Raw genomic sequence first — 22,432 nt, 5'->3', positions numbered from 1 at the left:
AAGGTGAGGGTGATAGGCCGGAGAGGGGGTGGGAGCGGAGAGGTCGGGAAGAAGATTGCAGGTCAAGAAGGCGGTGCTGAGTCGGAGGGTTGGGACTGAGATAAGGTGGGAGGGAGGGGAAACAAGGACAGTATTACGGTGTGTTGGGGAGATTTCACTGGGGTGTTTAATGTAGGGCTAGGGAGGGTGACACTAGTTCTGCAACAGACACTTCTAGTTCCAGCCCTGAAATGGTTAACAACAGCCAAGCGAGCTGCTGCTGACGACTGCATGACTACCTGGCTGGAGCTTGTAAGGGATATGCATAATGTTAATTAAATCCTGGAGCCTGTAAATACCAGCCAGTATCAATTGCCCCATCGAAACTCGGGATTAATAAAGAAACCGATCGGAATCTGTAACTGTTAGACAAGTGTGAATTGCTCTATCGGAACCTGTAACTGTTAAGTGTGAATGGCTCTATTTAAGTCTAAAGTTGATAAGTGTAATTGTCAATTTAGTTAAACTGAAACTATTGAAAATGGCTAGTTGCCAGTGTGAGTCTCTCCTTCCGAAAGAACACGCAAAGACGGGACCCCGCGGGTCCATCTTAACAGGTGGCAGAAAGGATGTTTGAGGACTCCTCTATGGAGGTAGTTTGGGCTGAGATTAGAAACAGGAAAGGAGCGGTCACCCTGTTGGGAGTTTTCTATGGTCCTCCGAATAGTTCCAGAGATGTAGAGGAAAGGATAGCAAAGATGATCCTCGACAGGAACAAAAGTGACAGGGCAGTTGTTATGGGGGCCTTTAACTTTCCAAATATTGACTGGAAAGGCTATAGTTTGAGTATTTAGATGGGTCAGTTTTTGTCCAATGTGTGCAGGAGGCCAACAAGGGGCGAGGCCACGCTGGATTTAGTACTGGCTAATGAATCTGGCCAGGTGTTAGATTTGGAGGTCGGTGAGCGCTTTGGTGATCGTGACTACAATTTGGTTATGTTTACTTTAGTGATGGAAAGGGATTGGTATATACTGCAAGGCAAGAGTTATAGCTGGGGGAAAAGCAATTATGGTGCGATTAGGCATGATTTAGGATCGAACATTGAACATTGAACATCAAACAATACAGCACAGAACAGGCCCTTTGGCCCTCGATGTTACTCCGACCTGTGAACTATTCTCAGCTCGTCCCCTACACTATCCCAAAATCATCCATGTGCTTATCTAAGGATTGTTTAAATCTCCCTAATGTGGCTGAATTGACTACATTAGCAGGTAAGGCATTCCACGCCCTTACCACTCTCTGCGTAAAGAACTGGCCTCTAACATCTGTCTTAAATCTATCACTACTCGATTTGTAGTTATGCCCCCTTGTACAAGCTGATGTCATCATCCTAGGAAAAGGTATTTCACTGTCTATCCTATCTAATCCTCCGATTATCTTGCATGTCTCTATCAAATCCCCTCTAAGACTTCTTCTTTCCAATGAGAACAGACCCAAGTCTCTCAGTCTTTCCTCATAAGACCTTCCCTCCAGACCAGGCAACATCCTGGTAAATCTCAAATCCTCTACCAATGAAACATAACACACCGTATGCCTTGTTAACAGAAGCATAGGACGGGGAAGGAAACTGCAGGGGATGGGCACAATTGAAATGTGGAGCTTATTCAAGGAACAGCTACTGCGTGTCCTTGATAAGTATATATCTGTCAGGCAGGGAGGAAGTGGTCGAGCAAGGGAGCCATGGTTTACTAAAGAAGTTGAATCTCTTGTCAAGAGGAAGAAGAAGGCTTATGTTAGGATGAGATGTGGCGGCTCAGTTAGGGCACTTGAGATTTACAAGTTAACCAGGAAAGACCTAAAGAGAGAGAGCTAAGAAGAGCCAGGAGGTTACATGAGGAGTCATCAGCAGATAGGATCAAGGAAAACCCTAAGGCTTTCAATAGCTATATCAGGAATAAAAGAATGAATAGAGTAAGATTAGGGCCAATCAAACATAGTAGTGGGACGTTTTGCGTGGAGTCAGAGGAGATAGAGGAAGTACTAGTATTCATACTAGAAAAAGACAATGTGGTCGAGGAGAATACTGAGATACAGGCTACTAAACTAGATGGGATTGAGGTTCACAAGGAGGAGGTGTTAGCATATTCTGGAAAGCGTAAACATAAAAATAGATAGGTCCCTTGGGCTGGATGGGATTTATCCTAGGATTCTCTGGGAATCCAGGGAGGAGATTGCCCAGCCATTGGCTTTGATCTTTAAGTTGTCGTTGTCTACAGGAATAGTGCCAAAAAACTGGAGGATAGCAAATGTTGTTCCTTGTTCAAGAAGGGGTGTAGAGGCAGCCTTGGAAATTATAGACCTGTGAACCTTACTTCGGTTGTGGGGAAAGTGTTGATAAGGATTATAAGAGATTGGATTTATAATAGATAGGGTAGGTCGTGCCTCACAAACCTTATTGAGTTCTTTGAGAATGTGACCAAACAGACAGATGAGGGTAAGGCGGTTGATGTGACGTAGAATGGATTTCAGTAAGGCATTTGATAAGGTTCCCCATGGTCGGCTATTGGCACAAAATATGGAGACATGGGATTGAGGGTGATTTAGCGGTTTGGATCAGAAATTGGCTAACTGAAAGAAAACAGAGGGTGGTGGTTGATGCGAAATATTCATTCTGGAGTTCAATTACTAGTGAGGTACTGCAAGAATCTGTTTTCGGTCCCCTGTTGTTTGTCATTTATATAAATGACCTGGATGAGGGCAGAGAAGGATGGGTCTGTAAATTTGCAGATGACACTAAGGTCGGTAGAATTGTGGAGATTGACAAAGGATGTTGCAGGTTACAGAGAGACATAACTAAGCTGCAGAGCTGGGCTGTGAGGTGGCAAATGGAGTTTAATGTGGAAAAGTGTGAGGTGAATCACTTTGGAAGGAGTAACAGGAATGCAGAGTACTGGGCTAATGGTAAGATTCTTGGTAGTGTGGATGAGCAGAGAAATCTCAGCATTCAGGTACATAGATCCTTGAAAGTTGTCATCCAGGTTGATCGTATTGTTAAGAAGGCATGTGGTGCGTTAGCTTTCAATGGTGGAAGGATTGAGTTGCGGAACCATGAGGTCATGCTGCAGCTGTACACAACTCTGGTGCGGCCACATTTGGAGTATTGTGTAGAGTTCTGGTCACCGCATTATAGGAAGGATGTGGAAGTTTTGAAAAGGGTTCAGAGGAGATTTACTGGGATATTGCCTGGTATGGAGGGAAGGTCTTATGAGGAAAGGCTGAGGGACTTGAGGCTGTTCTGTTAGAGAGAAGAAGGCTGAGAGGTGACTTAATTGAGACATATAACATAATCAGAGGGTTAGATAGGGTGGACAGTGAGAGCCTTTTTCCTCAGATAGTGATGACTAGCACGAGGGAACATAGCTTTAAATTGAGGGGTGATAGAGGACAGATGTCAGAGGTAGTTTGTTTACGCAGAGAGTAGTAGGGGCATGGAACGCACTGCCTCCAACAGTAGTACACTCGCCAACATTAAGGGCATTTAAATGGTCATTGGATAAGCATATGGACAAGAATGGAATAATGTAGGTTAGATGGGCTTCAGATTGGTTCCACAGGTTGGCACAACATTGAGGACCAAAGGGCTGTGCTGTAATGTTCTATGTTCTATGGACATTTGGAACTCTCTTCCTATAACAGTGGTCGAGGTTAATTCAATTGCTAAATTTAAATCTGAGGTAGACAGATTTTTGTCAAGCAAGTGTATCGAGATATGGGCCCAAGGCAGGTATATGGAGTTTGGCCACAGATCAGTCATGAGCTTATTCAATAACAGAGCAGGCTTGTGGGGCTGAGTGGCCTATTCCTGTTCCTATGCTCTTACATTGTAGGAGGAAAGAGTGTTGATTGGTTGGCATGTGCACTCTCATTGGCTGATGAGTTGCCATGCAGAAAGCACGGTTCCTCAAGCTCTTGGGTAATTTAATAAAGACACTGAAACCTGTTCCAATCATTCCAATCAGAGGGTCTCTGTGTGTGAGCATGTGTCACTGCCACCAAGTGTAAATGAGCCAAGTTACAAACTTGATCGATTATCTTAAATTAGTTATTAGTGTAGCTACTGACACACTCAGAATTGTTCCAAGAGATTGTAAAAGATTGGAAAGGAGATTGTTAATACTATAAAAGGTATTGAAATCATAATTCCTATAAAAACCAAATAAACTGCCTCAATGAAATGCAGCAGGTGACGACATGAGAAAGTGAACAGGTAGGAAAATGGATAAGTCAGTGGCAGAGGCAAGTTAATGGAGGAAGATGGAGAAAAGATACAATTCTGACAGAGAGGGCATATTGCTATTTTTCCAGAGTTTGCAGCATTTTCAATTGAAACTGCTTTTGATACATGGGAGAATTCTTATTGAGGATTAATTGGGTGAAATCCAAAGATGAATGGCCAGGTCCTCAAAGCCAAGTGAATTTTTGAATTGAATTGAACTTATTGTCACATGTACTGAGACACTGAAAAACTTTGTCTTGTGAGCAATACAGGCAGATCACAGAGTTAAGTAGTATAGATAAGTAAATAATAGGCAAACAGCGGCAAAAACAAAAACACAGGTACAGGCAAATGTTAAGAGTTTTTGAGTCCATTCAGTACTCTAACAACAGTAGGGTAGAAACTGTTACAAAACCGGCTGGTGCGTGTGTTCAGGCTTCTGTACCTTCTCCCTGATGGTAGAGGTTGTAGAAAAACATTGCCAGGGTGGGATGGATCTTTGAGAATGCTGGCGGCCTTTCCTTGACAGCGGTGCTGGTAGATGGATTCTATCGGTGGGAGGTTGGCCTTTGTGATTGTCCGGGCCGAGTTCACCACTCTCTGCAACCGTCTCTGACCTTGAGACAGTTGCCATACCGAGCAGTGATGCATCCAGACAGAATGCCCTCGATGGCACACCTCTAAAAGGGTATTCACCATCATGCCAAATTTCCTCAGCTGCCTGAGGAAGAAGAGACGTTGTTGAGCCTTTGTAACCAGTGCGTCCACATGAAGAGTCCAAGAAAGCTTTGGACTTCATACAAGAGCTGGATCACATAGGAAAGCAAAGAGCTCCTCTCAAATTCGTACAAAACATCAACTCTGCTTCTGGAATACACTGTGCAGGTTTTGCTTCTCACTGCATTGGGGAGTAGAACAGCCCTGGAGAAAGTGGGGGTATACTTGTGGGGTATTGTCAACCGTAACATTCAAAAGTACATTACCTCTTAAGAATCAATATACCAAAGTGTACAGGAATTAAAGAGTAAATTAAGGCTTTGTAAAATTTAGTTCCCCAAGAAGACTACCAGTTCTGTTTAATATGATGAGTCAAATCACTGAAACGTCTAAGGAACTAGAGACATTGATGGGCTGAGGAGTGGCAAATGGAGTTTAATTTAGATAAATGTGAGATGCTGTATTTTGGTCAAGCAAATCAGGGTAAAATCCTGGGGAGTATTGCCAAATAAAGAGACCGAGAGGTGCGGGTACATAGTTCCTTGAAAGTGGAGTCGCAGGTAGATAGGGTAGTGAAGAAGGTGTTTGGTATGCTTTTCTTTATTGGTCAGTGCATGGAGTCTAGGAGTTGGGACTCATATTGCGCCTGTATAGGACATTGGTTCAGCCACTTTTAAAATATTGCATTCGATTCTGGTTTCCCTGCTGTAATAGTGATGTTGCTAAACTTGGAAGAATTCAGAAAAGACTTACGAGGATGTTGCCAGGGTTGGAGGGTTTGATAAAAGGGAGAGGCTGAATAGGCTGGGGCTGTTTTACCCTGAGATTCGGAGGCTGAGGGGTGACCTTATAGAAGTTGATAAAATCGTGAGGGGCAGGGATAGGGTGAGTAGTCAACACCTTTTTCCCAGGCTAGGGGAGTCCAGAACTAGAGGACATAGGTTTAGGGTGAGAGGGGAAAGATTTAAAAGAGACTAAGGGGTAATTTTTTCGTACAGAGGATGGTGCGTGTATGGAACAAACTGCCAGAGCAAGTGTTGGAGGCTGGTACAATTACAATATTTAAAAGACATTTGGATGGGTATCTGAATAGGAAGCATTAAAGGGATGTGGAACAAATAATGGCAAACAGGACTAGATTAATTTAGGACAACCGGTCAGCATGGATGAGTTGGATCAAAGGGTCTGTTTCTATGACTCTAAATTGAACACATTCCAAACTGTAAAGGAAGGTACTGATGGCAGCTCATGGCAATTTGAAAAATAAAATCAATACTGTTACAGTGTTAACATAAGATATTTTCCAAACCTCTATCCATTTCATGGGATTGCGGTGAGGGAACATTTTAAGCAGACAAAGCGTGTTAGGAAATGTTAGAGTGGAAGACGATATAACCGTGAACAAAGCCGGCATTAAAAGTGCCCATTCCAAACCAAGATATGAAGAGGAACCTTCATGGCCACCATTATATCACCGGGCTCGAACACACAACCGTTTAAGTTATCAGGTAAAAATGTCACCGCTGAACCAAGTCAACACCAAGGTGAGCCAGAAGGCCATGGGCATCAGCCTCCCTGCAGGGTTTAAGCACATTATCCAGATGGACTCTTCAGTGTGGGACTGAAGGGGTCCGGGTAGGGGTGGGGGTAGTTCGGGGTGTGGATGCTTGTACTGTTGGTAGGAATTTAAACTAATTTGTCAAGGAGTCGGGATATGGATTGCACATACAGTAAGGAATGGCGCAGGGACAAATATCAAAGTAAAAAAAGAGTCAGACTGGAAGGTAAATGGTATATCATCAAGTTAATCATAGAATCCTTACAGTGTAGATCGAGGCCATTTGGCCCATCAGGTCCGCACCAGCCTTCTAAGGAGCAACCCAGCCACACCTATAACTCCACATTTCCCATGGCTAATCCACAAGCCTGCACAACCCTGGACACTTTGCGTGGCCAATCCACCTAACCTGCACATCTTTGGATTGTAGGAGGAAACCCATACAGACACGGGGAGAATGCGTAAACTCTACACTGACAGTCACGCCAGGCTGGAATCAAACCCACGCCCGTGGTGCTGTGAGACTAAACGTTGACCCACCGTGCCACCCTGATACACACAGTGAATCCCCAATCCCTGTTGGACAGAGAGAGAGAGAAAGGGAAGGAGCAGAATCCTATCGAGCTGTTCCCAGTGAGTGGAGTTTTTCTCAGTGAGTGGTGTTCACAAATCCATGCTTAGTCAGAATTGATACTTACCTTTATACCTTGTTCTTTTGTTACATAACCAGAGGCAATTTAAATCACTGCACAACAATGTAGTCTCAAAAACACAATGAATTTATTTCAGAGTAGAAGACAGCTGTTTTCAGAATATTGATAACCACACCTCGGGGCAAGTCAACTCCCCATCCAGCGTTCCAAGCTTCGCTTATGCCACGTGTAGATTATGAGGCAATGTTTCAACTAGTGTTTCTTAAACTATCATATTGGAAACAAATGTGCAGTGTAGAAATGATTTACATGGAAAGTTACAGCACTGGTCTAGAAACATCCCATATGTATCTCATAGGCACAGTAGTAGTGTGTTCCATACCCAATCAGATCATGAGTGATCTGCCTCCCCACAAGGCTCCACCCACCTTCCTTCAGCTTTCGTTACTAATGTATCCTTCTAATCCTTTCTCCCTCATCTCAATTGCCTTGAAGGATATCTGTTGTTCACCTAAACCATTTTACGTTGTGACAGATTCCACATTATCAACTCTCTCAGAAGTATCTAGGGAGAATTGAATGACACGTATCCCTGTTGTATATCTTCCACCTTTTCCTAGTGTCATTTCCTTCTTATAAAGATCACAAACATTGATGCTGAAGTAAATCCACGAAGGTTGGTATCCTGTCACCAAGTCACCTTTTATTTACACGTGCATGTTACATGACACTGACACAGCTAGCTCAGAGTCAGCTGTCAAGTGAACAGAACTTCTGACACGCCTGTTTATATCTGTCAGCCAGGGCGCCCTGATCGGACCAGGTTAATAACGCCAAATCAGGGAATTCATGTTCTATGAGGTCCACCTGGCTGACCTCGTTCCAACCACTCCTGTCACCTCCTTATAAAGATGACCACAAACATAAAGACCTCCTTGGTAACCAGAACTATGACCTCAACATGCTCACCCTGCCGGAGATTCTGGGGAATGAACCAAATGAAACTTTCTCAACCAGAGGAAGCCGGAATTCCCTGGGGAGGGGAAACGGGAGAGGATCCCAATTGAAGTGTATGGTCAGATGCATTGACATCCATTGAAACATCAAAACTAGGAGCAGGAGTAGGTCATTCAGCCCTTCACTCCCACTCTATCATTCAATATGACCATAGCTGATCCTCTATCTCAGTGCCATATTCTCCACATATCCCTCAATGCCCTTTAATTCTGAAAATTTCCCTATCTCTTTCTTGAATATATTTAGTGACTAAGCCTCCGCATTCATTTTTGATAGAGAATACTAAAGGTTCATTTGTCCTAAATGATCTACCCGGTATCCTGAGATTGTGTCCTCTGATTCTAGACTCCCCAGCCAATGAAAATATCCTCCCTGCGTCTAGTCTGTCCAGCATTTTTAGAACTTTATACATTTCAACCAATAATTTCCCACCCATCTGAACTCTAGTGAATACAGGCCCAGTTAAACCAACCTCTCTCTCTCTCTCTCCTAGGACTGTCCTGCCAACCATGGTATTAGCAAAGTGAATCTCCACTTTGCTCCCTCAGTCACTCATTCTCACAAGTGTCTGGCTCAATTTCAGTGCATCATGGAACTATTACAGTACAGGGGGAGGACAATTCTTCCCATCACACTTACAGTGGCTCTACTACCATGTACCAATCTACTGCCTTTTCCCCATGTCTCTGGGCACCATTACTATCCTACAAAATGTCCGATATCCTCTTGAATGCCTCAATTGAACCTGCCTCCACCATATTTTCACTTTAAACCACACTTAAGCACTTACGATATGGCAGATCCCAGACTGCAATAGCTGTTTTGGAGAGGTTCTGCACAGTGAGATGACTTTGTTACAGCCCCTAAGTCAATCCAAGAAAGTTCCATGCGTGCTGGTGTCAGTGCTAAGCAATGAAAGGGAACTTACAAGGGCAGAGGGCAGACGATATCAAATGAAAAATTGCAGTGAAACTGAAACAAATAAGTATGTGTTCTCTAATGAGCTATAAGCCTCTGGCATGCATGCCAAAGCAATTAGTTTCCTGACCACAACCTTGTATTTATACAATTTTGCGCCACAGGCAGCACATTAGTAAAAATGTAACGAGTTCAACTTAGGCACACGGCCAGGGATGTACTCACTAAATTAATTTTCATTGTCTTGGAAGTGCTAAGTGTCAGTTTTGGGGAAAGGATTTTAGACACAGGTGTTTACTCAAACGCTCACATGGTAGGTGTGACAGACCGCTGTCATCAACAATCTACCTCAACCCCAACCTCAGGACCTCACCTCCGAGAGGAGGTTAAAATATCACAGAGAGGTCAGTTCCATGCTTTACTTCTCTTTCAGGGCACAATGGGGACTTAAGGGTTAAAACTCCCATTACCAAAGGATCTACTGCAACAGTAACTGAAAGTCTGTTCTCTTTCAATCCACACATGTGGATACCGCCATTCCACGCAAATAAGCCTAGACAAGACCTTTGTCCTTCCCATACAGGAATAATAGCCCTGGCCCCAACCCAGTTAACTGCCTCCCTCTCCAATTGTCCTACTTCCCCTCCATATTAGCATAGGTATGTGAGTTCCCCATTTGTAGCTGGCAAAACCTTTCTGTTTTAATTCCTTTCTGTCAACACATAATCATGGAAGATACAATAATTTGTTTCTATAGTCTATTCACACGTTGTAACAGGACATCCACATTCAGCGGGTTTTGTAAAATTATAATTGCCTACTTCAAATTATGTGATGACAATCATTCATGTGACTGATAGGTCTTTGTTCAATTCCTATAAAATATACTGTCTCTGGGTATAAGGCAGAGATTCATGAAGAAGAGTCACTACAAGGAGACACTCGGCTACTTTAGAGACGCTTTGAATCTCTCACTGGCTGTCGGATAATAAAGTTACTGCTGTTGTAGAGAAAACTTGTGTTGTCCAGATTTGTGGAACAAAGCAGACATCAACACCGGGAGCAGCAGTGTGTTTATCCCATTTCTCACTGGCTATCCTCAGTGAACTCTCCGATTGGTGTCTGAAATAACTTCACAGAGGCCAGTATTCCCATCAACAAGTCACCCTTTATTTACACATGCACAGCACATGGACTCGGACCCAGCTCCGAGCGAGTCCCTTGAATCAGGAGAATCCCGAGACCCCTGTTATTTTTTCTTTTTTTCTTTTTTCTTTAAAAATCTTTATTTAATTTACACCACCAACGAAGAAAGGAAAGCACCAAAGTGGCCAGTGACAAGCAGTGCCCTTCACATCAAAGGGTAATGCTGTGTGATCAAACAGTGAAGGGGAGGGCAGGGATTAAATCAAAATAGAGTTGGATGGGAGACTCCCGCTTTTTTTTCCTGTTTATTTATTCTTAAATTATTTTTTTAAATCCCCACACTACCGCCTAACTATCCTGTCCTTATAACACAATCTCTCCATTCCTAGCAACATCCAGGTAAATCTTTCCTGAACCCTCTCTGATTTAATAATATATTTTCTGTAGCAAGGCGACCAGGACTACAAACAATACTCCAGATAAGATGTTGGTGAGGCCTGTGTAATCTCAACATGACATCTGAACGTCTGTACTCAAGCATCTGAGCAATGAAGGTAAATGTGCTAAACAACTTGTTAACCACCTTATCTATGTGTGACACAAACTTCAACAAATTATGTACCTGAACTCCTAGGTCTCTCTTTTTGACAACACTACCAGAGTCCTACCATTAATTGTCTAAATCCTGCCCTTGTTTCAGTTACCAAAATGCAATACCTCCAATTTATCCAAATTAAACTCCATCTGCCACTCCTCAGCCATTGACCCAATTGATTAAGATCTCTTTGTAATCTTAGATAATTGTCTTGGTGGCATTCAAATTCATGACCTCTATGTTTTGAGTTCAGCACCGGAGTCATTACACTACCATACATGAGAGAGTATGTGTATGCTTGGTACATCGTACGTGTGTCGTTCGGTCATCTGGCAGAAGAAATATTGAATTGGCAGCAATAACTCAAGACAAGATCAAATTGACAAAGCATGAAAAGTAAAAGTTTAATTTTTCAGCTTACTGAGTGCTTTCTTTGCTTCACCTTGCTGCAAATTGTGAGGAAAATAGCTGCATCATTTCTACCCATCGACAAACATCATCAGGTAGAGAGAAAGTAGTTCTGTGCGCTTTGAAGGTGGAGATCAGAGAGGTATCGGGTCCCTGTCCATTCAGTGAACATTGGAAGGTAAAATCGACCTGGGAACTGGTGAGAGAATGCAAAGCCAGGCGAGAGAAGGACTGTTGAGGTAGTTTTTGGGGCAGTGAGTGGAAGGATCAGGAAAATAGTTAAGAGGAATTGGGGGGGGGGGCAGGGAGTGGAAAGCAGCTCCATGACTGGGATTCAGTAAAGAGCTCTGAGCTGCAGGAACTGCAGAAATGACTTTCAGATGTGAATTGGACCTGATCAATCACGTAAGGCTTAGTTTTCATTTAATAACTGCCAATCATGGGGGAGTTTGCCAGTTCTTTGCATAAGGACTAATGTCGCAGAATTTAACCATCAGGATGGCAGAACTATAATAATTAATTGTACAGGCGAGAGTGAAAACAATTCCAAAACTGCAAAGAAACCAGGGGAAGATGGTGCGGGATCAGGAATGCAGAGGAAAGTTGTTTTTTTACCACTAAAAGTCAAAGATGGACATTCCTGGACCAAAACACATCTCAGACCTCGACCAAAAGAAAAAAAAAACCCTCAGCTCCATAAGCATTGCTACAAGGATTACACAAACTAGCTTTGTATTCACCTGAACTGAGACAATTAAGAAGTAATTTTCAACAAATGGGGCAAGTCAGAACAAATCATGTCTGCTGGTTCTGGTGTCCAGGACTAAGGGCTATTTCCTTAACCTGTAAGTCAGGACTTTTAATAGGCAAAGGATGGAAAAAGTTTGGATAATTCATCCACAAGCAGCAAATAATTAATTGGTAATCTTAATATTGAAAGTGGTAGATTTTTATTATCAAAAGTATTCAGAAAGGTGTAAGGAGTAGGATATCCAATGTTAGGGGCAACAGGCTCCTGGGACACTGTTTCAAACAGCAATTTGTCTCAATATTCTGGCCAATGCTTATCTCTCAACCAAATAGCATTAAAATATTTATAGTTATTGACATCAGTACAATTTGTGGGATCTTGCTGTGTTTCTCACATGCAAATAGTAAACACATTTCAGAAGTACTTGTAAAGTATGTTGTCATGGCATGCGGATGTGAAAGGTCTAGAAAAATTACAAGTTTGTTTGTTGACAGCAACAAACCAGTTCATGGAAGAATGTAAATTCAAAAATACTGCACAACTCACTGTAAAACAGTACATAGAACACATCCAGTAACAGAACAAAGGCACTGTTGAAGTATATCCACAAGAGCATGAAAGCAATTTTGAAAACATTCATTCTACTTGCATGGTACATGGAGTATGTCATCACTTTGGGAAATATGAGAGCTGCAAAGTTTTTCTCACTGCTCAGGAATCACCAGGTTCGACTCACCCCAGAAATGTTTCACATTCCTCAGGATCAACACTTGATCAACATCAGATAGCAATATCCACAGGCAACTGATATGTGCATTAAATGCTGCAATTATAGCCCATTGCATCTGACCGAGATTCTGACGATGCTTAAAGGAGTTCATAGGGTAAATACAAAGGAAGAAACTGTTTTCTCAGGCAGGGAAATCAGAAAAGGACAATCAGATCTGAAAATTGGGGTTAGGATAGTTATGAAGGAAATCAAAAGCATTTTCTCCCCATACAGAGAGTAATAGAGATCGGAGAAATGTCCCAAATAAAAAAAAATACTGAAATTGCATATAGGACTTGGGGAAACCACACCTTGTGTTGTTTTGGTCACTTGATTTGAAAGAACTATTTGCTTTAGAATCAAAACATTTTTTGTAGTTGCTCATGGAACACAGGTATCATTGGCTGTCCAATATTTATTTCCCGCACCTAACTGTCCTTGAGAAGATGGGGGTGAGCTGCCTCCTTGAACTGCTGCAGTCCATGTGCTGTAGGTAGACCCACAATGCACATAGGGAGGAAGTTGCATGATTTTGATTCAACGACAGTGAACGAACGATGATACATTTCCAAGTCAGGAGCCGCTTGGAGAGGAACTTGCATCTGCTGCCCGTGACCTTCTAGATGGAAGTGGCCATGGTATGGATGATGATATCCATGGATCTTTGGTGAATTTCTGCAGGGCATCTTGTAGATTGTACACACTGCTGCTACTGAGCGTCGATGATGGGGAGTTAATGACCATATCCATTCCATGGAAGCTTGAGAAAGATTTGCTCAACAATTGAAAACTTACAACAAAGAGCTGCTGCAAGACGGAAATAAGTATTTTTTTAATACATTCATAAGATGAGGGCATTGTTAGCTAGGCCAGCATTTATTGCCCATCCTGAATAGTCCAGAGGGCAATTAAGGGTCAACCACAGTGTTGTGGGTCTGGGGTCACATGCAGGCCAGACTAAGTAAGGACAGCAGCTTCCTTCCCTGGATATTAGTGAACCAGATGGGTTTTTCCGAACAATAAGCAATGGTTTCATCGTCATCATTAGACTCTTAATTCCAGACTTTTAAAAAAAAAATGAATTCAAATTCTACCATCTGCTGTGGCAGGATTCAAACTCAGAACATTATCTTGATCTCTGAATTAACAGTGCTGTGATACCACAAGGCCATCACCTTCTCCCTAAAGTAATCCTTACAGATCCAAAGTACAACTCATTGGCTGAAGACACCCAAATATAACTCGAACATGTGGGCCTTCTGCATGCACCAGGAAAATGCCCAGCTTTCAATTTTGTAGACATGTGGCAGAAATGCTATTGACAGAGGTAATGTGCTTCAGCAATGGCTGATACAACTACAGAGCCATTCACTGACCCAAATTTGCATAAGGAGTATCTTTAAGCTACAATAAAAACCATCTGGTGTCCTGTTTTACATGATGTGATCAAAAAACCAGAATCTTCTGTATAACAATGCCACTGTGTGCTGCTTTAGTGGAGTTTGTTTTCTGTGCCTGTATGGCCAATGTGTAGGATTTGCACCTTTCTCACGACTTTGTGGATCCCAATTATGGCCTTAATAAACATACCCCACTTGCTTAATGGCTATACAAATGAGCCCAGCACTTCATGCCTCTATAAGATGAATCCTACCCTTTTAAAGGATTTTCCTAGATGATTAATGCTGTCTGGAGAGCTACTAATAACCCCCATTGCTTCAGGTTTTGTTCACAGATGAATCTTGCTGTCTGTGGTTTAAATAAATCTTGCCTTCACTGCAGTTTAAATAATAGATCTTTTGCCTCTTCTGCAGTCTGAAGTTTTCCAATATTCTTCCATTACACAATTGCTGGTTTTATTTATTATTTACCTCTTTAAATCTGGTTTTATGACATTCCCAGGTCTGTGACCTAGTTTTAAGTTGCTTCTGAGGTTCTTCAATTCCCTTACTGTAACCGTGTCTCACGGTCCCTGCTCGCTTTTCAAGATGCTGAGATGTCCAGTAGATATTACAAATTAATCTTTTTGAAAGCACGTATCCATAATATTCAAGTCAGTGGTCTGAAAGGGAATCAAGAACTATGAAGATTGTCCACAAGGGTATAGCTGAGGTAGAACACCAGACATCTTACTGAATGGCAGAGCAGGCTCTCGTGGTTGAACTGCCTACCCCTGCTCCTACTACTTATACACTCATGTAAAAGGTTGTGATTGATGGAGGCATTTGAAACTTTCATGACTGAGATCAATAAGATTTTTGGGGAGTAAATATTTAATTAACATACAGCCATGATATAACTCCATGGTTACCTCCATAATCAGAGACAGGCAACTTCACTTGTTAATCCTGTTCTTAGTTTCCTTGGAGACTCTGCAAATTTCCTTCAAAAAGATTTTAGAACTAACGTAGAAAATTTATGAGGGAAGTTTATAAAAGTTTTGCTCGAGTGTGAGGAATCTCTTTTGAAGAGTGTGTTTAGACAACTGCTCACTTTACATGTTCCTCCTCTCCTTAAGAAAGGAGTGTATAGTGTAAAGTTTAATCATCTTTAGAGTTTCCATCTTCCTAACAACCAAACATCCTCAGCCAACATGGAGAGGCAAATTCAAACCCAGGACCAAATATGAAAGAACAGTACTTAATCTACTAAACTATTGGCACTAAAACGTTACCAAGTTTAATATTGAGGAAGGGAGAATTCTAAACAAGCTTTCTTCCCCTGATTATTCTGAAAAAAACATACTCTCCTATATAAATGTATTCTCCAAACACCTCAATAATTGTCATGAAGGTGTGGTCTATTGCTCAGTGACAGCTATCTTACCAAAAATGAAAAGGTATGGATCAAGCCCCACTCTGGAGACTCAGAATACAATCTAAGTTGAAACTTTAATACAGTACTGAGGGAGTACCACACTTTCAGAGGCACTGTCATTTCAGAGATTATACAGACATCCTGTGTGCAGGGGTGTTCTCATCAATACATCTATTCCTTAAACTGAATCATTAAAATAACAGATTAACTGGTCGTTATTATCCTGCTGCCTGTGGGTCTTGGTTTAGTATAAGTTTGATGCTGCGTGTCTTACACCACACCTTTTCAAAACGCAACCTCTAGCTGTAAAGTGTTTGGGGACATTGTCATACCATGAAAAGACCTATATCAATGCAGAGATCTCATTTAATACAGGATTTATCTCACTGTGCTACAAGGTGATACAATGCATATTAAAAGCAATTAAAATATTAGATATATCACGGTACATTGCTAAATCGATTCAGTACTTTTCTAGTTTGTGACTTGCGTCATACGTCCAATCGCTACTCCATGTTGTAAAGGTCACAGCATTGGGTCAATTCCTGCACCAGCTGAGGCTACCATAAAGAATTCTCCTCAACCTCTCCCCTTGGCCAAGGAATGGTGGCCCTCACCACCACCAGTCGCCTCTCTCTGAGAGGGCAACCTTATGGTCCGGTAGTAGCTTTGGTTTATCTTTATATCCCGTGTCGTAATAGAAACTGAAACAGTGCTCTCATACAGAAACTTTTTATTCATTATTCCAAAATATTCCTTACATTTTTAAAATGGTTTTCTGAACAACAATTCCATGACAGGAGAAGTCAGCTAACTGAGCCCTCCTCCTTACAAACAGTATTGGTACACAGGCTGTGTGTCTAGTTGGCAAAACTCACCAAGTGAACTTTATGAATAAAACAAAGCAGGATTGTAAACAGGGCAAATGTCAACTTTTACTTAAAACTGTGCGAGGGTCAGTGGAAAAGAGACAAAGTAAGAGGATCAGAGAAAAGAAAAAAAATGCCAGAAATCTAAAATCAAAATACGTAATGGATCACACACCAGAAAAAAAAGAGTCCCTCCTTCAGCTTGCCCTCTTCTTTTGATGCATTAGCCATTCCTGCAGTATCTCACATTGATTTTTTTTTGGTCAGGTAGTAAATCAGGTTCTCACCAACACGTACCAGCTAATCCTGAAAGATTCCCTTCTGCAGAAGGGGAAAGCATTTACGAGTCCCCAAGACTCAATAAACTGACCTCTCACAAACTCAAGACAGTTAGATTTCACACACAGAAATACATCTACAAAGACAAACAGAAAATGAGGAAAAAAAAGATGAAATATAGGATTCTTTAAACATTTGATAGCTAGTGACATTGCTTGTTTGCTGTATATTTCAGATCAAGAAACATTAACATCACACAGGATCAGGTAGAATCATTTTAACTAAAGGAGAGAATAAATCTGCAAAAACATGATTCTTTGAACCAAAAAATGTCTGTTTTTCTTTCACTTCTCAGAAAGGAACAAACTAAATCAAGTTCTATTCACAATCACCCAACTGAGGAGATCGAATTTGTATCCTTTTCAATGCTCTGAAACATTTATAATTTATGGTGTTTAGGTAAAAGTGTTTCATTCCTAAATCGTGAAGCTTTAGTCTTTATTAAAAGACAGATCTCTACCTAGCTGTTTACAAAGTTATGAGACGCTATGCTTGACATTGTTCATCACATGTGCAGCATGCAACTGGCTGCGGGGATCAGCAGATACTATTTGGAGCAATGCTGCAGCCTTCTACTGTATATTCTTCTACTAAGCAGGAGAGAATACTGGGGTCAAAGAGCAGTCTAGGCAATGATCTTGCGTTTCCGACACAAGGACAGAAGCTGCAATGCCCATTTCCCTGACTCATTCAAACCTGCCTCAAACCACATTAAAAAAAAATTAATCTGGGAGGTGGGGGAGGGGGAAACAGAGCAAATGAGAAAAACAAACACCGCTATGTTAACTTTTGAACCTGATCATCACTGAATCCTTCTGGATCCTTAAATCTAACTCATTTCTGAAAGTGTGCAAGATTTTGATTTACCCCAAAGTGTAAATCTGTGGTAAATTGTGTACCATAACAGCAGAATACAAAGTCCACGATATATAGACCAGTAATTGCACGCAAGCTAGACGCTTTGCTAAATTACTGAGATGTGTGTTATTTGGGCACCTGATGTACTCGTTACAAATTGGCAAGTTTTTCTGCAAGTCATGATGGGAGACTGGATCATTGAGAATTAGACAGTGCCACGCCCACAACAATGCTTTTACAGATGATCTGAAAATTCATATTATCCAATTTTTACAGGGTTCAAATTTGAACAGCCAAATAAGACACCAAATCTACGATCGTGCAACCAACAACCATAACAGTAGAACTGCTTCTAGAAAGCCCAGTCGAAAGTTAAAAATTCCCAATCACTCCATTCCATCACTAATCCCTACATTTCTCAAACACTCAAAGTTCGCAGTTGGTTGCGCTGGGTGTATAACACTGGTATTAAAATGAAACCCAATCAAAACATTCTGACAACTTTTCCAACCCACCATCCCATCTTATGTGCAAAGCATTCCTTGACTGCATTTTGAAACTCGATTTTAAAAAAGGGCTCTTCCTGATTGTTTCTGAAAGTCAATTGGTCCACAGGTCGGGAGATGTTGCAATACTTGGTCAAACTACCCTGGGAACATTCCACTGTTCCCTTCATTCTTATCTTTCAGTAGATATTATTCACAAACAACTTCAAAGGCTGTACTGAATCCATTGATACCCTGATGCTCCACATGGTCAGACGATTAGATGAATTTCATCCAGTGTTACATAATTGGAGTCCTACAAATTTCAGAAGCTCCTTCTAACTTCTAAAAGAAAATGCAAGTGGATTAAACACCTAATACATTCCAACAAAGACTCATGCAATGAATCTGTCACAGAATCACCAGGAAAACAGCAGAGGATTTGACAGAGTTGGTATAGTCTGCTCAAAATTTACAAATCGGCATTCTAGTTGTTGATCCATTGTCTAAAGTGTCTCCAATAACTATAGAGGGGGAGTAACTTTTAATACTCAAAACATACACAAGCTCACAGTGTCCATAAACTGGGTGAAAAAAAAAGTATCCCAGTTGTAATCTCAGACAGTTCCTCGTAGCAGCCTTGACCCAGCAGAGAGACAATGCAATACAGGGGCTCAAAAGAAAGATCAGGTTACAGGCAGGGGAATCTTCTGAGAGTAGATGATGTCACTCAGTTTACGCCTGATGCCGACAAAGTGCCTTTTGAATTCGAGACCATCTCCCTGCAAGGAAGAAATTCATAAATATTACTGCAAGACCATGGTTTGGGAGGCAATTCCATAAATAACCAAAACGCAAGATAATAGAATTTAAAAGGCAGGATTCTTGGCAGTGTGGAGGAATACAGGGATCTTGGGGTCCACGTCCATAGATCCCTCAAAGCTGCCACCCAAGAGTTGATAGGATTGTTAAGAAAGTGTATGGTGTGTTGGCTTTCATTAGCGGGGGGATTGAGTTTAAGAGCCGCAAGGTTGTGCTGCAGCTCTATAAAGCCCTGGTTAGACCACACTTGGAATATTGTGTTCAGTTCTACTTGGTTCATTATAGGAAGGATGTGGAAGTTTTAGACAGGTGCAGAGGAAAGTTATCAGGATGTTGCGTGGACTGGAGGGCATGTCTTGTGTAGAATGGTTGAGGGAGCTAGGGCTTTTCTCACTGGAGCGAAGGAGGATGAGAGGTGACTTGATAGAGATGTACAAGATGATGACAGGCACAGATAGAATGGATGGCCAGAGACTTTTTCCCAGGGCGGAAATAGCTATCACATAGAGGCATAATTTTAGGGTTATTGTAAGAAGATTTAAGGGAGATGGTAGAGGTAGGTTCTTTACACAGTGTGTGGTGGGTGCGTGAAATGCACTGCCAGTAGTAGTAGCAGAGTCAGATACATTAGGGACAATTAAGCAACTCTTGGATAGGCACATGGATGATAAGAAAATGAAGGATATCTAAATTAGTTTGATCTTAGAGTAGGATAAAAGGTCAGCTCAACGTTGAGGGCTGAAGGGCCTGTACTGTGCTGCCCTGTTCTATGTTCTAGAACAGTTACTTCTGTCCTCTCATGATGTTTCCTGAGAATTTTATGCTCCTATTTTGGATGGAGGGGTGAGGGTCACTTTTTATAAAACTCACTCATCGAACATACAAAATAGCAGAAGAAAGCCATTCGGCCCCTCAAGTATGTTCCACAATTCAACAGTGTCGTAGGTGATGCATTTGTTTTCATTTGTCCCTCCAACCTTCGATTGCCTTGCTTTACAAGAATCTATTTCTAATCACACTCCTGGGCAATGGAATCACCAGAGGTTGAGAGGGGCACACAAAGCCACTAATCATGTTATTTCCAATATCAGTTGATATGGGTGTTGGGGGCTTGACTGTACTGGGTTCATCTACTTCAGAAACCAAGGTCTTAAAAGCCAGCAATTCAAATCAATCACTTTAACAGGGGTCACAGATAAACTAGGGCCGCGCAAACTTAAGTCTGTACCAAATTCTAACCACAAAAATGACCAGAGTTTGTCTCATCAGCAACATGCATTTATATAATCTAGTAAATGTGACATGGAGTTGCATAAGAAAATATTAGGACAGTTGAACAAACACTTCATCAAAGTAGTAAATTTTGAGGAACACTTTAGAGGGAAGAGAGGCTGGGAAAGTACTCTGGGGTTAATAGCATCCACAACTAAAAGCATGAGCTCCAAAGGTGAGCTAAAATGCTAAAATTGGAGAACAGATATCTCAGTGTTGTAAGGTTTGGGAGGTTAAAGGGATGAACAAGAGCACAGACAGATTTGAATACAAGAACATAAGTTGAAGTGTTGAAGAGCCAGGACGTTATGGAGATCAGCGTACACAATTTAGGATGCAGGTGACAGAGACGTGAAAGAGTCTAAGCTATGGGGGGTAGAAGCTGGTCTGACTAGCAGCATGTTGGAACAGTCAAGTGTAGACCTAACAAAGGATGAGGTTTTCAGCAGTGGTTGAGCAGAAGCAGGAGTACATTTGGGGGTTTGATGATGATGTGGAAGCAGGTGGTTTTAGGGCTCGTGCCCATATATGGACAGAACCTCAATTTTTGTGTCAAATACAATAGCAGGACTGCAAATAATTTGGTTCTGCACCAGTTGGCAGGCAGGGGAACACAGACTTAGCCAGACCTCACTGCTTCTCAGTGACCCCTACTGGTAAAAGGCGTTTGGCGAGAACTGTGAGCTCCTCTGGCTTTGAGGGCTGCAGCAAACAATCTTAAATTAAGAATAATCACTTTGGTGAGGCGCTCCGATATTGCCTGTGCAAACAACCGCAGCATATCAGGACTTTAAGTGGGTTTTCCAAAACAAACCAAAGCAATACATTTTCTTCCCTCATACAGGCCTGTAGTAATAAGACATAAGGGTTTTGGACATGAAGCCAACTGGCCTTTCATTCACCGAGCCCCTTGAATCAGTCTGAAATCTCAGACATAAATCGACACATGGATCTGGGCCAATTCAGAGTTCAAAAGTTTACGTAGTCTAGTTTACAAAGCAGACATCAGATTCAGTCAAATTGACATGCAGAGCCATTGGGGACAGTAACACTTCTTTTCTAGATATTTTCAGTTAATTGTGCTTATTCTTATCGATGCCAAAACCACTCAATTACAGTGCGGAGTTGACGTAGCAATGGGAAAAATAACTGCACACACAAAAGATTCGTGAGCATGCAGTCACTCCAAAGTTGTGACAGTGACTTTAAGGCAATGCTTCATGAACCTGTCAGAATCTTCCCAGCTGTCCAGGAAGAAGGATCTGTGCACCACACAATAGAGAAAATACAGTGGTGGGCTAACTGTCCAAAGCACTGAGTGTTATTGCTAACACGAGCCGTATCTCAGACTCCAACAGCACTGTCCACTAGACATACCAGACAAAACTCCAGGAGGATTGCCTGCAACAGAAAGAGTACTGGGTCACTGTATTACATTCCTCTCCGTTTTGAAAGTAAACTTGTGCAAAACAAAAATGAAGCCAATTTGTTCATTCTTTTATCTGCTGCTTTGAAGCTTCTAACTCTGTTCAGAACTAATGCCCAACCAAGTGGGGACACAAATACCTCTCTTCACTCCCCCCCCCAGTCCAAAGTCTCCCTGCATTATACGTTTTCCTAATTTTTTCCAAATGCTAGTCATTTGTTCAACTAAATAGAATTTAAAAATAAGGATGAAAACAAATTCAAACAGCACCAGTTAAAACTGTGGAGAACTGAACATAAACATTTGGATGCACTGACATGTGGCCTTTTACTGGTTGCACAGTTTAATGTTTTTTATTTTGTCAGATGCAAATTGCACGAAATTTGGTGACAGTCAAAACACTGATGAATTACTGAGGTTGCAGGGTCATGTAGGTGGGGAACTCTTTTCTGGTGGGAGTGAAGATCAATTAAGGAAAAGTCAGCAATCCTGTCAGTGAAAATGGTTAAAAGATAAAAGAAGTCACTTGATAATGCCTGACAATCCACTTAAACCACCTCATCCCCAGGTAAAAAAACCTGTTAATAATAAGACTGACATAACTAATTTTTACCTTGGACAGTCTGAAATCTACCAGAATCTTCTCATTCATCTCCATCAGATTCACTTTGAATATCAGCTTGTTGTTCCTTCTGTCCATGGTTGATATGGTCACCTAGAAAATCAACACAGATGTACATGAATCGTAATGCTC

General features: G+C 41.6%; 1 protein-coding gene across 4 annotated transcripts in view; it reads right to left on the bottom strand.

The window, feature by feature from the left end:
* Positions 1–16,323: 16,323 nt before the first annotated feature.
* The window catches only part of chek1 (checkpoint kinase 1), a 38,314-nt gene continuing 32,205 nt past the window's right edge, over positions 16,324–22,432 (bottom strand). For all 4 annotated transcript variants that reach the window (XM_087976484.1, XM_087976485.1, XM_043676877.2 and 1 more), the window contains 2 exons: positions 22,292–22,393; positions 16,324–18,940 (listed from right to left, as the gene is read on the bottom strand). In XM_087976484.1, coding sequence (XP_087832610.1) covers positions 18,845–18,940; positions 22,292–22,393 — 198 coding nt within the window. In that variant the 3' untranslated portion in view covers positions 16,324–18,844. The remainder of the gene's footprint in view (positions 18,941–22,291; positions 22,394–22,432) is intronic.

This window comes from Chiloscyllium plagiosum, unplaced genomic scaffold (genome assembly GCF_037043375.1).
Source record: "Chiloscyllium plagiosum isolate Xiang-an unplaced genomic scaffold, Cpla_swu_hap1 HiC_scaffold_29, whole genome shotgun sequence".
Taxonomy (NCBI): Eukaryota; Metazoa; Chordata; class Chondrichthyes; order Orectolobiformes; family Hemiscylliidae; genus Chiloscyllium; species Chiloscyllium plagiosum.
This window is presented reverse-complemented; position numbering and strand designations above follow the sequence as displayed.